The sequence below is a fragment of the Eurytemora carolleeae genome, unplaced genomic scaffold, assembly GCF_000591075.1.
Source record: "Eurytemora carolleeae unplaced genomic scaffold, Eaff_2.0 scaffold11, whole genome shotgun sequence".
NCBI lineage: Eukaryota > Metazoa > Arthropoda > Copepoda > Calanoida > Temoridae > Eurytemora > Eurytemora carolleeae.
The window spans coordinates 1-17,953 of record NW_019396030.1 but is presented as its reverse complement, the minus strand read 5'-3'; the positions used below and the strand labels follow the sequence as shown (position 1 = coordinate 17,953).

General features: G+C 30.9%; 2 protein-coding genes across 2 annotated transcripts in view; one reads left to right on the top strand and one right to left on the bottom strand.

Annotated features, from left to right (window-relative positions):
- LOC111696119 (uncharacterized) overlaps window positions 1-14,201 on the top strand; it is a 35,038-nt gene extending 20,837 nt beyond the window's left edge. The window contains exons 12-20 of the mRNA XM_023465667.1: window positions 6,996-7,100; window positions 7,295-7,357; window positions 7,982-8,075; window positions 8,331-8,772; window positions 10,194-10,262; window positions 10,548-10,752; window positions 11,505-11,574; window positions 12,350-12,581; window positions 12,919-14,201. Coding sequence (XP_023321435.1) covers window positions 6,996-7,100; window positions 7,295-7,357; window positions 7,982-8,075; window positions 8,331-8,772; window positions 10,194-10,262; window positions 10,548-10,752; window positions 11,505-11,574; window positions 12,350-12,581; window positions 12,919-13,012 — 1,374 coding nt within the window. The 3' untranslated portion in view covers window positions 13,013-14,201. The remainder of the gene's footprint in view (window positions 1-6,995; window positions 7,101-7,294; window positions 7,358-7,981; window positions 8,076-8,330; window positions 8,773-10,193; window positions 10,263-10,547; window positions 10,753-11,504; window positions 11,575-12,349; window positions 12,582-12,918) is intronic.
- A 170-nt stretch (window positions 14,202-14,371) lies between these two features.
- On the bottom strand, window positions 14,372-16,668 carry LOC111695666 (enkurin). Its single transcript, XM_023465068.1, has 5 exons — window positions 16,533-16,668; window positions 16,046-16,194; window positions 15,531-15,614; window positions 15,307-15,453; window positions 14,372-14,802 (listed from the first exon to the last, which is right to left on the bottom strand). The coding sequence occupies exons 1-5, from the start codon at window positions 16,666-16,668 to the stop codon at window positions 14,614-14,616; spliced, it is 705 nt and encodes a 234-aa protein (XP_023320836.1). The 3' UTR covers window positions 14,372-14,613.
- Window positions 16,669-17,953: the final 1,285 nt, after the last annotated feature.

The window sequence follows — 17,953 nt, the reverse complement described above, 5'->3', positions numbered from 1 at the left end:
TATACTAGAATATATACTAGAATATATACTAGAATATATACTAGAATATATACCAGAGTATATATACTAGAATATGTACTAGAATATATACTAGAATATATATACTAGAATATGTACTAGAATATATACTAGAATATATACTAGAATATATATACTAGAATATATACTGGAATATATACTAGAATATTTATACTATAATATATACTAGAATATATACTAGAATATATACTAGAATATATACAAGAATATATACAAGAATATATATACGAAAATATATACTAGAATATATACTAGAATATATACTAGAATATATGCTAGAATATATACTAGAACATATACTAGAATAAATACTAAAATATATGTACTAGAATATATATACTAGAATATATACTAGAATATATATGCTAGAATATATACTAAAATATATATACTAGAATATATACTAGAATTCACTCAAATCTCTAAGTTATATTTTGTTTACAGTATTCCAGTATCATCAGGTGTCCTTTCGACACTTAAAAATACTGGAGGAATAACTAAGAAAACTGGTCAATGGTAATCTATTTTTTATAATTTTTTTTAAAGATTCCTGAACTAATTTTTTTTTTGACAAATTAATGAAATATTTCTCACTTAATGTCCAGAAATGTGAAGGTTTATTATCATTATTATTGTACAGAAAATGGAATTTTGGAAATAAAAAGAGAGATTCTAGCAACATGGTTTTTACCAGAACCGCCACCACCGCCAAACATGATTACTTTGTAAATCTGAAATATTCAGTTTGGTCATAATTTCCTTTGAAAATATATCTCGAGAGAACTTTATCTTGGAATCCTGATAAACCCCGCTTAAACTTTTGCTTTGAAGTAAATTTGTCCTAAATATTTTTAATTTCTATTTATGATATAAAAAGTGAAGTATGCATATTTGGGGTGAAAATAAAGAAGTTTGGTTTTAGTTTGTACATTATATATGAGCAAATCTTTCAAACGAAAAGAATAAAATATCTCTTTAAGAAATTTGAAGTTTTGTGATGGTAAGAAGGCTCGAATATTGCATTTATTGAACGTAGTTCTATTTAATTTCAAGGTTTTCATTAGTTTTCCAAGATTTTATTACAGCTACAAAAACAAGGTGTTTTTACATACTTAAGTTTTAGTTTCAATTTGTGATTCAATTATAAAAAGTTTTGTATACTCCACCCTGGTCCCTGACCCATCCACATGAATAGAATATTCATTGTGCAACTCTCACAATTCGTGGATTTTAACACAGTTATGACAATTATTTGATCATGAAATGATGTCAGGCCTTATCTCTAGGCATTTAAACACCCACCTTCCGACCAACAAAATATTAATCTTAGTAATGACCATTTTAAACCTGCTAAGTGCATGCTTCTAGCTTTAATTTTAAAGGATTAATTGAGAAGATCTTGATCAAATGAGCGATTTAACAAATTGACTACCTAAATGATCAACACTAATATTATAACATGTTAATATTAACCTAGTTTAGCGCAATGTTGGAGTTAGATTAGACTAGTTTCTTCGGTGAAAATACTCTGATATACTTTAAATTTTTATTGTATAAGTTGAATATCCTAGGACTAGTTTTTCTATTGTATAAATTGAATATCTCAGGTTGAATTTATCTATTGTATAAGTTGAATATATCAGTACGAATTTATCCATTGTAAAAATTTAATATCTCAGGACGAGTTTAGCTATAATATAAATTGAATATATCAGGTCGAGTTTATTATGTATTTTATAAATTGAATATCTCATGACGAGTTTATCTATGTATTTTATAAATTGAATATCTCAGGACGAATTTATTTACTGTATAAATTGAATATCTCAGGACGAGTTAATCTATGTATTTTATAAATTGAATATCTCAAGACGAATTTATTTATTATATAAATTGAATATCTCAGGACGGGTTTATCTAAAACAAGAATAAAAAGATTTTTCATATTTTATCGATATGAATACTCTGGATACATCGGAGAATATTCATTATCTTAGAATAATGTTTCTTTTTTGTTTTTCCTACCAAAATGTAAACAACCCTGAATGTTGCACAGTAAAAAAAAGTTATATTAATTTGAACAAATACATATATATTAGTCTAATTACGTATTAAATAAATACGAATTATGATCAATTAGTTTCACAAATATATTTTAGGGTTAATGAACTCTGTAATTTTTCAAAAGTTCACTTATCACTATATCTATAACGGGGAATTTTTGGACCTGTTGACGTCGAGCAGATCTTTATTGTGTTGTAAAGAGCGTTTTCCCAATTGTAAAGATGGATTAGCTTCGTTGTCAGAGTATAGGAGAATATCTAGAACCAGAGAAATAAGACATTTTGGAGGCTCGGTACGCTAAATAAGTTATTTGAACGTTTAAAAAATCAAGGAGAAAACTTAAACATTATTAAAACTGTATTTTTATACGATTTTATGCCCTTTACTTGTGGTTTATTAGATCGAGATCAAAAAAGGTAATATTTAAAGGATTATGGATTGTCTGAGAGAAAAGAAGCCATCAAGACCAGAGAAATGGTCGCAAAAATTATTAACAAGGCTTCCAGAAGTACATATGTTTGTCAGCCTGTTGGATATGTGCTCTTTCATTGTACACAAAGTTGTAAAGTAAGATTTAAAAATGACAAAAATGTTCCATAGTTTTTGAATATTAATCTCAAATTTAAATCAAATCCAGTAAACACCCTTTCTACATTCAATGCCTAACCAATGCTGTGGTTTGAGAAATATGTTTAAACTATTACTTTTTTAAAATAGTTATTTGGTGGTAGCTAAAAATGGAGAAACGTTGTACAACTGTTTTATATAAAGTTTCCGCACAACAATATCTATTCCCAAGAAATGAAAGGAATAGTCTTTGTCGCAAAAACTAATTTCTTTAATCCCGGCCTTTATCTTTCCAACCCTATGTCATTCTCCTTAGATACTTCAAACTATGATTTCTCCCTAAATCAAAATAAATGAAGTATTTCAGGTTTAAATCGTGAGGTTGCAAAGATGCAGGGATTATAAATTTGAGTTTGTGGCAAAGATTCAATTACTTTTCATCACAGCTGGCGGCAGTCTTTACTTTTTCAATCTAAAAGTTAAGAAAAAATCAGAAATTGTAGTGAAGAAAGGAGAATTAACCATATAACTTGTTGTTAAAGGAATTGAGTCTTTGCCACAAACTCTGAATTTATAATCCCTATATCTTTGGAACCCAATGTCGTAAATCTTTGATATTTCAAACTTATATTATTTGATCTAACAGAATTCATAGTTTGAAATATTTAAGGTCTACGACATTGGAATCTAATGATATAGGGTTTAGAAAAGCAGAGTTTGTGGCAAAGACTCAATTCCTTTTCACCTGACAATTTTAACCAAAAATTCAACCCACTTGTTTAAGACAACAAATGATAAAAATAAACTTTCAGAATGTAATAAATAGAAAATGACAGTTATAGTTTATCTAAATAGAATTCAATTTATTCCCGAGTTTTTTTCCAGAGTGGGCTTTCTAGAACTGAAGAAAATGATTTTGTAATAATCTTTAATTCTTAAATATGTTTTGATCAGATGTCACAACTTTTGTGTTAGTAATCTCTGGATAAAGCAGCTTGTCGCTTGAATTTAACAATTATATTATTATATACGAGTTTTTAGACAATTTTACCGTGATTTAGAAATCCCGGTTTCGACCCCCCAACCCCTTAAACGTCGATATTACAGCACGTATATTTGATTTTAGTTGGGCAACACATTTTGGATAGTTTATTTTATATTTGAAATGGAATTATATAGAAAAAGCATGTCTAATATCTAATATGCACAGTCAGGTCGTATTTAGATCTATCATAGATCTAAAAGTGAAATTTAGATGAACAAGTTCTAAATTATATTTCCAGGCTCGTTCTATTTTTGGTTTAACTTGAATTGCAAGTATATGGAGAAAATTGGCAAAGGCTTTGCAATGATTAATCATACTTAGAAGTAGGTCAAGCAATTTTCTGATATCTATACTTTAAACCATTATATCCTCACAAAGAGAAGAAATCTTTTTCTTGACGAAGTTTAGAAATATTGTGAACAACAGAATAGTAATTTTTACAAATACTCCTACTAATTAAAAGCTAAAGGAACCGAGTTTTTGCCAGAAACTCAAATAGTCTAATCCTAATAGCCTAACTTTCCTATCTGATGAGGTAAACCTTTGATATTTCAAACTATGATTATTTGATCTAACAGAATTTATAGTTTAAAATATCAAAGGTCTTCAGCATCGGGTTACAAAGATATAGGGATTAGAAAATAAGAGTTTGTGGCAAAAACTTAATTCCTTTGCCAGTGTGACCCAAAAATCAGGACTTACAGGTCTTAAACATTTTTGGAAGTGGTTGTACACGTTTTTTTTTCGTCTGATGTATTTTTATAATTTTCGTAAATCCCTTTGTTAATTTTAAACAGTATAAAAGTCTTGAAATAAGTAATGCATAGAAAAAGCTCGCCAAAGAAAAGCTCTGTGCAGCATTGAACAACAATAAATCAGGGCTTAGCCAAGAAAAAGGCCTGATAACACTTCTTGATTTGACCATCTTAAAGTGGAAGGTCACTTAAAGTTACAACAACAGTCCCTTTAACAGTTAAGGCATGATTTGTGTGTGTTGCGTGTCCATCGCTATGGTACGCGGCGAGGGAGTTTTATCAGTTCCGCTATACATGATATTCAGATCTTTATATTCATTAAAAATATGGATCCTTAGGATAAAAAACAAGTTTTTATCTGTTTAATTTTTATTTTATTTTCTTTTACATGACTAGCTTAGGAACCCAGCCTTGCATGTACACTTTCTCTTTACTATAAAGTCAACTAACGCACGTGGAATTTTCCAACCTAGCCTAGCTAAGAACGTTTCCGGTGTTCTACCGAGTTTCTCGATCAAAATCTAAGACAAATCGGTCAAGGGGTTCCCGATTTATGATCGGAGATACAATCGAACAAGCAGATTTTTTTATATATATATAGATGAAACCAAGAGAATGTGAGAGAATAGAAACTAGATTGTCAAGCTGGAACCATAACCGTGACCAGGGAGAGAAAAAAAGAAGAAGTTTATGAATTATTTTACAAGAATTTAAGAATATGGACTCGATGTAGATCATTATTACCATACCGTTCATATTTTTTCTAGATATGACCCAAATATACTGTAGACAAACTGTAATCCTGCCAGGCTACATTTTTTGCATAAAACGTGCTGGGTCATTTCCTTTCCCTATATTCCTGTTCCCTGGCTGGGTCTACTTTACTCTGGGTAGCCCAGACTGGAAAGTACAAATGCATATACAGTACATGTAGTGTCGGCTCGAATAATTGCAACGCATTAAACATTCTTTTTTTATATATGTTTATATATAGTTCCATTGAGTTAAAAACCTTTTCTTACTGATAGGAAAGATTGGCGCGCCTGGGTATAAAAGGGTTCAATTAACCCATTTTCTTGCCAGTCTGTATTTTACTCTGCTGCTTTAGAAATAAGAACATTTTTATTCATTGTATGAGAGAGTTTTAGACTCTCGACATTTTATTGAAAGGTTTCTCCATTAGAGTTTAAAGTAGTAGTGTTCAGGCTCAAATACGAAGTCCAGAGTTTCAGACTCTCGACATTTTATTGAAAGAGTTTTTCCATTAGAGTTTAGAGTAGTAGAGTTCAGGCTCAAATACGAAGTACAGAGTTTCAGACTCTCGACATTTTATTGAAAGAGTTTTTCCATTAGAGTTTAAAGTAGTAGAGTTCAGGCTCAAATACGAAGTACAGAAGAGAAATTGATAGATAGAAAAAAGATTATTTAAAGGTTATTTAAAAAATATAGTAGTTTAAAGTCTATAAATAAATAAGGTTTATTCATAATGCATCGTTTATAGTGGTGTGGGAGAAGGGGACTCCGAGTGGGGAATCCTTTATGCTGGAAATATTTAACATTGTTCAATCTTACAATAGAAGGACACTATGTTCAAACTTTGTTCAAACGCGCTTATTATCAAACAAAAATAAAAATTCACAAGAAGAACGCAGTTAAAATGCAGACTGAAGACGCAGTATTGCGAATTCTCTTAGTAGAACGTACTATTGATGAGGCACAAGAATATTACATAAATACAGAAATATATACTCTACAGATTTGTATGATAGGATAAAAGACAATAGACAGTTCTTTTAACTTATTTTCTTATTTTTTAATTAATTCAATTCAATATTAATTAATCAGCACTTTTCTTTTCATCTCTTTTCTGTATAGTTTAAAGTTTAATCATCATTCTTTTGAAAACTTTAACTTTCCTATTTTATCTAAACTCTTGGGTTCGTTCTGAGGAAAGGAGTGAGAGAGAGCCTAAAAACTAGAACCGACGGGGTTGGTTGGAGCCACATAATCAGATTTATATGCTAATTCTGATTAAAAATTCATTTTATTTTATCAATGTCGTCAACTAAAACTTTATATGATGAGGGTTTAAGAAGTTTTTTTAAGGGGATAATTTCATAAAAATTTACTTAAAACACATAATAACATGGTGATAATAATATTTTTCCAACTCCTTCTATAATCCTCCAATGTAATACTTCTTGTAAAGGATAAGCGAGATTGAAAAAAAAGTTGAAAAAAAAATCTTTTTCAAGCGCAGTGTTTTTTTTGCATTTATAACAAAAGAAAGGAATTAAGTCATGCCACAAACGCTGATTTTCTATTTCCATAATTTTGGTAGCACAATGTCGTAGACCTTCCATATTTCAAACTATTATTTCTGGAAGAGTAAATAATCTAAGTTTCAATAATAAATTTCAAAGATATAGAAATTAGAAAGTTTAAGTAAGTGTCAAAGACTCAATTATTTGATCAGTATCGATAAATATACGATTTTTGGTTTAATGGTTTAATGTGTATTCTAGGTACCAAGTTTAGTACAAGCCCGGGTAAAGCTGTGGATGGAGTATACCTGGAGTCAGCAGAAGAGTTTCAACGAGGACAAGGTCTTAGACTTCCTCCCTCTCAAGGAAATAATACAAAGATTATCAGACCCTGCTTTTCAGATAGTAAAAAAACGATAATGATCATAAAATTAACAGATATTGATAATAATAACAATAACACTAATGATTAGAATAATAATAATAATAAGAAGAAGAATAAAAGAATAAAAGAACTATTAATAATCAAAATAATAATAATAATCGTTGAATTACTAAAGATGAGAACAGATCTTGCTCTTCAGATTCACTACACAACCTTAGCCAAGGTTAAACTTTTCCAGGTATACATTTATACATCAAGTAAACTTTCATATGATTTTTTAAATGCCCTTTTTAATGAAGAAATGAGTTGTAGAATCATTTTACTTTTAAAACTCATGTTTAGGTGAGTGTTTGCATAAATGAAGGAGGACGAGGTTCTAGGCTAACTCAAATTTGGATTCCATTGCTGCTAACTTTACTTCTATCTAAGGAAGCAGATGGTTTAAACACTTCATTTTTGCGAACACTTACTTTAAAGCTTGGGAATTTTCCACATTATTAATAGCAAAATTACGGCATTAAAGGTCGAGTGTTCCTGTTACAACCTATAATCATCGAATTGAATTCTATGATTATAGGTTGTAATATCTGAATGAAGAATTTTAAATTTAAACGAATTGTATTATTTACGATCTGAGTAGAATAATGCAACTTTGTGAATTTGTCTGTTGGTATGAGTTGTGTTTAACTATCTTTTCCTGATAAGAGCAATAGATAGAAGTAAGATTAGTATAGTGGCGATCACCATCGAATTCGATTCGACGTTAGCCTATACCTCCTGTCATTTTCCCGAACACTTCCTTTCAGTAATAAAAACCACCTCGTACATTTTACATTTTACATCATGTTATCTACATATTTAGGACTGTGATAGCGGCCTACTGAAGGAGTTGGTTGTTAAGCTCAAACCAATCATATTCCTCCCAGGAGATTATATCTGTAGAAAGGACGATATAGGTTTAACCTTTCTCAATAATAAAATATATAAAGAGATTTATTCTTTTATCCTCAGATAATCATTGTTTTCCGAACTCAAAATATTACATATAAGTCAGCTCTGTAGCTCAAAAGAAACTTCGCTTTTTCTTTCCAAATATTATGTACTCATGTATTCATGCTTGTCAGGGAAACTAATTCAGTGTCGATAATTTGATAGGATTTTCTTTATAAAATCTTCAAAAATGAATAAATGTCAAGAAAGGTCGAATGCAGGACGTGAGATGTATATAGTTGAATCCGGATACGTCCAGGTACTGGGCGGGAAGGACGGAAAGAGCTGTCTTGTCACACTCGGAGAAGGTTCCGTATTCGGAGAGATAGCTCTGCTCGGAGTTACAGGAATGAACCGTCGGACCGCCGATGTTGTATCTCAAGGGTTTTCAAGTCTCTTTACTTTAAGAAAAGGAGATCTGGAGGAGACATTGAAGCACTATCCTGATGCTAAGCGTATACTTAACTCTAAAGCACGGAAAATGATGAAAGAGAATGACGCGCTGTGCGCAGAAGAGAAACTTCCTGAAGAAGGAGAGGTTCTGTTTGCAAGGAAGGAGATGAGGAAGGATCCTGCTCTTCTAAACATGGTTGTCAAGATGCTTCCGTCTAGTTCAATGACACAGTTGTATATTAAACACGGGAGTAGGATGGGAGGAACCAGGGAAACATTTTTAGTTTTATAAATATTATTCTCATCATCATTCCTTACCGTTTATATTCTAATTCATCTTAAAAATTACAAATTTATTTTCAAGTTCAAACTACATTTATTTAAACTGAATGATAGAAAGATAGATAGGTATAAAAATACATTTGACTAAATATTTAAACAATATAAATTAAATGTAGGAACAATGTTTATAGCCCAGACATGTTTAACCATTCCTGGTTGTTTAGAAAAGAAGGCCCTTTCTTACCAAAAAATACACAATAAATCAAGTCAAATAATAATGTCAAACTTAAAGGAAAGCAAAGAGAGGTAGAGAAGAAGAAAAATATTATAAAGATGTAGATAAAGGAATAGGTATTTAAGATTTGAGAGTAAAAAAGAAGGAAGGGGCGATATAAGGGAAGGGGGCGGGGGCACCCAGCACACAAAGTCATTAGGATATAGTAACAAGGGAAAGGATAGAATCAAGATTTAGCAAGAAAAGCAATTTCGATTGAAAGAATGGAAAATACTATAAATTCTTCAAGAAAAAATTTTTAATATTAGTTTAAAACTTGTTAAGGAAACTACTGATTTAATTTACAATTAATCAACCAATTCTCATTTATAACTTTTTGTTCTATTTGGTTCAGCTGATGCTATGAACATTCCATTGACAGATAATGTTTTCTTTTCATATATTTAAATATATAAATATCAGATTTGAATTTAATAATTTCTTTTATTTTTATAATTTAAGTTTCAGAAAAAGCAGATCTGCTTGTACAGCATAATCCTTTTCTGTTATAACTCATAGGGCTCTTTTCTGAAGAGTAGATAATTTACCTAATTTACTATTTACTGACGGACCCCAAGATAAATACCATACTCTAGTTGACTTTTAATAAGACTAGCATATTTATTTTCTTAGTCTGAAAGGAAGGATATGTTTGGAAACAGTTCTAAGTGCAAATATAATATTGACTAAACTAAAATGTGAGAAATTTCAAGTTTATGTCTGAACTTAAAAATATTGGTGCAACCTTAGAATTAGCAATAGATAGTATCTCCCTATATTAGATAGTATCTCACTATATTAGTATCTCACTATATTTTTCTACAAACACGAAAGAAAATGATTTTCTTAAAACTTTAGCATGAAATAATTCATGCAACCTCTTGATGTAATTCCTTGCAAACTTTTAAACAATTTTTTTTTCTGGAATTAAGATTTTAAATCTTTACTTCAACTAAATCTCCGTATCTGATAATCCCAGACTGAAGAAAAATATTTAATGTTTGAAGAGCACAAAAGAAAAACTCAAGAAACTTCAATTTCACAATCATCGAATGTAAAGTTTTAGTTTTTCCAGAAAATTTAGTTAAAAATGTTCAAATTCAACATTTGATGAAAATTAAAATGTTTTGATTAGTTTTCGGAAAGCAGATTCTAGTGCTGGAACACATGATGAAGATTACCAGCTCTCCTATACTGTTTCAAGGTATACAAATATCAAAATATAATTTTTAACCTCAATTTCATTAAAAAAATGTCTCAAGAAAAATTTGAATAATTTCTTTTTTAAACAAAAACAGTTAAAATATTTGTTTCTTTTAATTGTGAAAATTCGCAATATCAAAAATTCATCATTTACAACTATTACAATTCTTAAAATTCTTTGTGCAATTTCAAAAAAGACCAAAGACGTCAATCATTAAAAAATATTTTGGTTATAACTGTAATAAACCTATTTTCTCTAATTATATATATGTATTTGATATTTCAGAACCTCGAACAACCTGTCCTACCTGAGCGGTAGCCCTAGACCACCAACCTTAACTCCAGGTAGTAGTTTAGAGGACAGGAGGACGCTTACAGGAGAAAGAGAGAATGGGAGAACGCCAGCAGGGGGAGGAGAGGATGGAAGAAGACTTGGTTACCTTGTTAACCCAAGCTCTAGATCTTCCTTGGCTACCACTGTATTTGACAAGGTACTTTGAGAAGAAGTCAAGAATAATTGACCAATTACTTTTTTATTATGATTTGTTTTTTTCTTTTTTTAATCTTAAATTTTTTTTTGTTCTTTGATAAAAGTTCAATGTTTTTGGTCAATCATCTTCGTTTCTAATTATCAATTCTTGAAAAGTTAAGATGGTTCCCAGATTGGAATATATGAACATTTCAAAGGAAATCCAGAAAGATGAATCCAGAAAATGTTATTTTTTTTTAATTTCTTATATTTTTTCCTGAGTCTTAAACCGCTACCGATGTATTTTATTGATATCTAGACAATTCTGAAAGTTAGTTATTAAATTTTTAGCCAGTCTCGACATTGTCGCAACACCTTAGCCTTTAGTTTTACCTCAGAAACCCATATTAACTTTTTTGTAGCCCTAGACATGTGCATTAAAAATGCAACTTCCGTGTCTATAGCTTAAGTATAAAAGGGAATAATTGGCAAAATACTGCAGGTCAATTCTTCGTGAGAGCCACCACATTTTGGTTTGCACCGATATGCATGGTTACCCATATAGGATCAAACGCACTTTTGCGAAATCATTTAGTACAACGTGTAAAGAATAAAAATAAAATAAATAGATAAATAAAATAAGATTTATGACATAAGACCCAATTTAACTTTCAGAGCGTGTAATTAAAGTCTCATCATTTAGTCCGGAATATAACTTCAATTGTAGAAACTTTATCTGTCTTATAATTATAATTGATATGATTTATTTCACAGAGATTTGGGGGTATTCCTGAACTAAAGTTTTCAATGGATGACCATGATGATGAATTAGTAGGAATGACAGGTAAGGATTCAAACTCTTTGCTTTTTTCTTCACAAAGTTGATTTAAATGTTTAAACTAAGCTAAAACAATATAAGGTAGATATAAGTTTTGGGAAGATAAATTAGCTTTTATCTATTTATGCAACTGTCTTGTGTATCTATTTATGCAACTGTCTTGTGTTATCATGCGGGACAACATGTTTATTTGCCGGGATTTTTACTTTTTTGTTATTTTTCTGTTTAAATTCAACATCTTGAATTTAAACCGAAAACAAACAAAAATGTAAAAATCACAACAAAAAACACTAATTCCCAAATGATAACAAAAGACGGTTGGATATGTAAATTTATTTAATTCAAGTTTTATAGAAATGTGCGATTTTTTTAAATTAAAATCCGCGTAATAAAAAAGAAAACTTGCATTGTCGGTATAAAATGTTACTTTTTTGCCTCGGAACAAATAAAAAACTTGTTATACCCAATTTTTAACTTCCCTGTAAAGTAGTTGTAAAATATTAAAATTGATTTTAAATATTATAAAAAATAGATATCTAAATTACACTGGGTGACCCAAAATGGGGTGATTATGGTTTTTGAAGATTATTTATAAGCTTGAAATACCTTTGAATACTTTAGTTATTGATTAATTCAAAACTAAAAAGTCAGTTTGTTTAAATAAGGTTCAGAACATATGTTTGAAGGGCATTTCAAGTATAATATTATTTTTATGCCCGAGATTAATCTTTTTGTGAGTTAATCTTACACTTTTCCGAAGGACTCATTTTGTGAATTCCAGGAAGCTCTCTGGATCACTACGGTACCACTGATACTATACAGGGGGAGGAGGAGGAACTAGAACAGACTAAACGTTTAAGACAAAAGACAGAAGAAAGATTTCAAGAACAGATTGCTGAGAGAAGACGGAGATTAGAACTTGAACTCCGGAGAACAGGACGGAGAAGATCCAGGTCTAGATACAGGACGGATAACAAGAATTTACTTGGAGTTAATCCTCATTATTCACACAGGTTTTTTTTACAATAACTTCATCTTATTTATTGTATTTTATTTTTATAATGAAGATGACCGACACCAACCTAACTTTTGTTCTATCATGATTTTCAAAGCTATCCTTAATTATCCAACCCAAATACAAGTTTTTTTTAATAACCTGTCAAACCTATTATCTTACTATATTCTGTCCTACTATTTCCTAACTATCTTGTCCTATATTTGTTCATATATTGTCCTTTTATTAAGTTTCTCACTACATTAATGTCCTGTAATTTATTTTCTTAATACTAATTTGATCTATCTTTTCCTTAATTTTCCTTAGATTAATAAAATATATAAGTATTGTATTAGGAGATCTCAATCAGCTAAGAAAACCATGTTAAAAAGACAAGAACGGATTCCTTCAAGTTCCTCTCCGGAGAGTGCACAATCGGCCACAATCTGAGTTTGTTGTCTAGTAACTATAGTGTCTATATGTCCAATATCTATCGGTTTATGTCCAGTAACTAGTGTCTATATGTCCATATCTATCAGTTTATGTCCAGTGTCTATATACAAATTCTCATGTTTCACCTGTTCCAAGTCTAGAAAAAAAAGTTCGACAGATGAAAACAGTGCGCGTTTGCGCATGCTCAAATGAACAGAGTATAAAAATAAAAGAGTCAGAAGGCACTTTTGAGTAAAAATGGAAGATTTTTTCCGGATCTGATGGATTCACAACATTTTGGCATCCTGGATCCGGATCCGCAAAATTTTTCTGATCTCTGAATGAGTCATCGGGTTTATTGATAAAAATAAGTGACAAAAAATAACAATAATTTGAAAATTCTTCTTTTGGGTAAAAAAACAGTAAATTCTAAAGAAATTTTTATAAACAAAAACTGGAACTTTTAAAATATCACAATCTGTAAAATGTGGTCTTTAACTTTTGCTCTAAAACTGTAAATATTGGAAATACTGAATATAATCTATAGACAATAACAAATTCAAAGAAACTCATCATAACGTCTAATTCTTCAATCATGATGCCGTAGATCTTAGATACTTTAAACTGTTAAATCTGACAGATCAAATTAACGAAGTTTAAATAATTAAAGGTTACAGCATAATATTGAAAAATCAAAGGTTTCCACCGTAAGATTGAAAAATCAATTTGGGGCCTAAGAAACTACAGTGTCTTTACAAAGTATAACCCCCCCTCCCGTTAAACAAATGTTTTAACACATTGAATACGATAATTATAAATATTGTATATTCAGAATATTTTTATTATTAGTTCTATTTATTGAAAAAGCATGGTACAAAACAAGTAAATTGTATAATTATTTATTTCACAGAAAAGTTTTTTGGAACTAATCAAGCCACGGCTTTCAGCACTATATGTGGTGTTGTATAGATAAACAAATACATATATATTTTCAGCACAAATAAATATAATTTGAAACTTAACTTTTATTTCAACATTTTCCTTATCAAACATACTTAAAGGGACTGTAAACGTAATTTCAAGCTCCATGCAAAAATAGCAGCGACCGTTTTACAACGGTATCCTTGAAAACCCTATATCTGACAAACAATTGAGTTTCTAGCTTGAAAATTTTTAATTCTGATAATCTATATATGTTTTCTTGCAATAAAACGCAAGTAACTTTAGTAGTGAAACCACAACTGAAAGTAATCCGTTTCCCACATTATAAATATGAATATCTTATTCATACTTGATCAGTCAAAGCTTACAAGATTACCGTTGTGAATCAGGGCATTGCCATATTTGTATGTAGGGTCACTTGAAATTACACTTACATTCCCTTCAGTGTAAAAGTAAAAATTTTAACATTTTGATTTGAATGGTTTTCTTGAATTTGAATCCACAAGAACAATTGTGCGCAAGGGGAGGGGGGATAGCAAAAAGATGGAAAATTTTAAAATTTATTTTTGCAAGAGGTTTAAAATTGAAATAACAAGGATCGATAAGAACCCCAAAAGAGGTTTCCAAACTTTTTGCGCTTTTAGTTTAGAGTCTAGACTAATTCTGATCAAGAATTTCTAGAGAAGAGCATACGGATTATCAGCAATAAATATTATTTGATGTTTCTCAAGAATCTGAATAAACTTCTCGAGTTGTTTGAGCTGGTTTTCAACCCTTGTCTTTCTATGCTTCTTGTTGAGTGTATCCGTGAGTAAAGATAAACCTTGATAGGTTTGGTTTACAAGGGACCAGTTGCACCGGAGACCCTTGTAAAATAAGTATTATATAAACAACTAAACAACTTTATTTATAACTTGTCTCTACGTAAGTATACATATTTATATAATAAAGGTCTTCGCTCATTTATTATATTTACACATATATTTATAAGTCAGCTAAAGGCTAGCTGGCGAAACGGCTGGACCAAATAGGTTGAACTTTCTTTTTCTAGATGGAATTTTTTTCAACATTTTTAAAAGAAAATTTCACGTCGGGTACTTCAGCCATTTATATGATATATCTGCATACAGAGGCCACCAAAATATTGTGGGATGCAACGACGACATGAGTCCAAAAATATTTTGAACCGACCGAATAAAAACTTTACGCGACAGCTGTTTTGTATTCAATAAAAACAAACAAATTTATCTTTTTAACAGTTAATTATAAACATTAACTTAAAACCGAAGTTTTCTTAAACTTTAGATACATTTGAGGTCTTATTCCAATATATTTTAACTAAACTTTTGCTTTCCCGCTGAATTTTTTACCTGGAGAATTTGTTGGCGTTCCTCTTCTGACAGTTTCATAGATTCCTTCCGACGCTGATTTTCCGCCATCTCCGCCTCCCACCTTCTCGCCTCCGCCTCGGCATCTCCTTTAAACCTGTTTAGATACTCAGGTGTCCTACCGTAGTCCTAATCAATGCAAAACATCATTATGTTTGTCAAGCTGAAAATCTTATTTGCATGTTTTTTAAAAAAAAATCTTGCACCTTTTTATTTACATATTTTGGAACTAATCCCGCTTTCTCCGCTAACTGCACATTTCCTGACGGCTGATCAACTATCTTTATCTCCTAAAAGGGACAAATTTTATTTAATGTATTTTTTATTTTTCAAATTTTTTTTTACTATATTGGAGCATGAATGAATGATCATAAACCAGTTTAATAAAATCTATTGTTTTACAGGTTTCCGAGGCAATACAGTCATCGTCGAATATATGCAATACAATGAAGACGACTTTCGATTTCAATTTTATTCCTACAAAGCGTATAAACAGCATGGATACATCTAAACATAAAAACCAAGAGAACATGTCAATTAACAGCTTCTCCTGGTTTACTTGTAAACTTTTAATTTGAAAAAAAGATTGTTAGAATTGTAAATTTAAATAGAAAAAGCGTCTTCCTTGTATTGATTTTATAGTCGACCACTGAAGTACTTTTTGTTTTTCTCCGACCCAACCTTTCACCTTGATCTAAACAGAAACGAAAGAGTAAAGAACCTGCGGTTTAGTTGGAGAGGATCTCATCTGATTAAATGCATTCCAATGGATTATATTCTTGCATGACTTGAAAGGTTTAGGAACGTGATCCGTGTTTTTAGGAACTGGAGGTTTACAGGTCGTCTCCGTCGTTGAACCTCTCATTTCTCCTTCAAGATAAATATAAAAGAAATATGATAAAATCCTGTTTGACATATTCTAGAAATTTTACATGGTTCAACACTGCTTTGAACATGGGAAATGAAAGGTGACATTTCTATTATTACAGTTAGATATAGCAGAATTCATAGTTTAAAATATTCAAGGTCTTGTGGAAAAGACTCCATTTCTTTCTAATGTGGAGACGAACAAGACGACATTTGTTCTATCCTAGATATGAAGAAACTACGTCATTGTTTCTCGGATTAGAGTTTGAAAAACGTTATTGTGAACTTCAATGACACAAAAGAATTTTATAAAAACTACATTCTAAGTTTTGTTTACTTACTGTATGTTCTGGCGGATCTTGATCTTCCAGTTCCTGGAGCTCCTGGAGCTCTCCGTCTACCTGAACCCGCCCCACCACCAGTATACTTTCTCAGGTAGAGTTCAGGGTCAGGTAGCTCAGTACTAGACTCTCCCATACTTTATATAATCAAACCATAGGAGCGCAGAGTTTCAACCCTAGGCCTTAGCTAGAGTTAGAATCTAAACATGGATGACACTTTGTTTAAACAGACAGTGTAGAACTAATATTACATTTTAAGGGTCAAAAACATTTTTTCTTCATAACCAAGGTTTCGAGAAAATATTTTGTCATTAAAAGTGCTCAAATTGCAACCTACAAATCCAGGAAAATACAATTGAAAACTTAACAACAATTGCATATTATAGTCAAATGTTTGTAAAATGCATATGTCATTAGTAACTGAATTTAGTTCATTGGTTTTCTTTTCCCTGAGATGCGCTGCTCGTCCTGTTTCCCATTCTTCTTTAACCAGCTCCGCAAACTGGGATTTGTACCTGCAGAAAATCATTAGAAATTCAAGAGCCCCGTAATTATTTTTTTATTTAGGAAATGCGTTCTTGTCACCAACTAAAATTAGTTTAATCCCTATATCTTTGCAACCCGATGTCTGAGACCTTTATTAATTCAAACTATGAATTCTGTTAGATCAGAAAGTCAAAGTTTGAAATATAAAAAGGTTTACATCATCATGTTGCATATATAGGAATAAGAAAGTATGAGTTTGAGGCAAAACTCAGTAAAGTAAATATAAACCTTGAAAGTCAGGCTGGATAAATATTAGTTTAAGGGTTTATAAATGTATATTGTATATTATCAATATTATCTGTGTCCGAATTTAATCGCGTCTTAAGTCCGCCAAAAACCGGTTTCAATTGAGCGCCGGCTTAAATATTTAATGAATCGATTTAAAGTGTAACCAACCATAATTGAGCCGCAGCTCAAATTCTTTAAATTCGGCCTTTGCGTTTATAATTACAAGAATGATTATATTAGCTGGGGGTTTTAGTGTTTATAGGAAAAGGTTGAGATTATATAGGAGAAGGTTTATATTATCAGGGAGGTCTAGAAGAATGTTTATATTGGAAGGTCCAGGAGAAGGAATATGTTAGCCGGGAACTCTAGGAGAAGGTTTTTATTACCAAGTAAAGGTCTAAGAGAGGGTTCACCTGGGAGGTCTAGGAGGAGAAGGTTGTTCAGGTTTAGGAATAACATTTTCAATATTTTCTTCTCTGTAAGTCTGGGAACAAAACCGAACAGAGGCCATTTTAAAACTGAACTAGATAATCCCCCTGCACATGTTGTATTGTCAAGGAAACTGATTATCAACAAAACATATTCTTCATACAGATATTCCCCTTACTCCTATCCACTCACAACTCTTACACCTCCCCTCCCTTCCC

Coding starts and splice junctions, on each gene's coding strand:
- LOC111695666 (XM_023465068.1), bottom strand. CDS start 16,668: ATGGGAGAGTCTAGTACTGAGCTACCTGACCCTGAACTCTACCTGAGA. Junction 15,615..16,045: donor CCTCTCCAACTAAACCGCAG/GTTCTTTACTCT, acceptor TGTCCCTTTTAG/GAGATAAAGATAGTTGATCA. Junction 14,803..15,306: donor AACGCCAACAAATTCTCCAG/GTAAAAAATTCA, acceptor TTATTTTACAAG/GGTCTCCGGTGCAACTGGTC.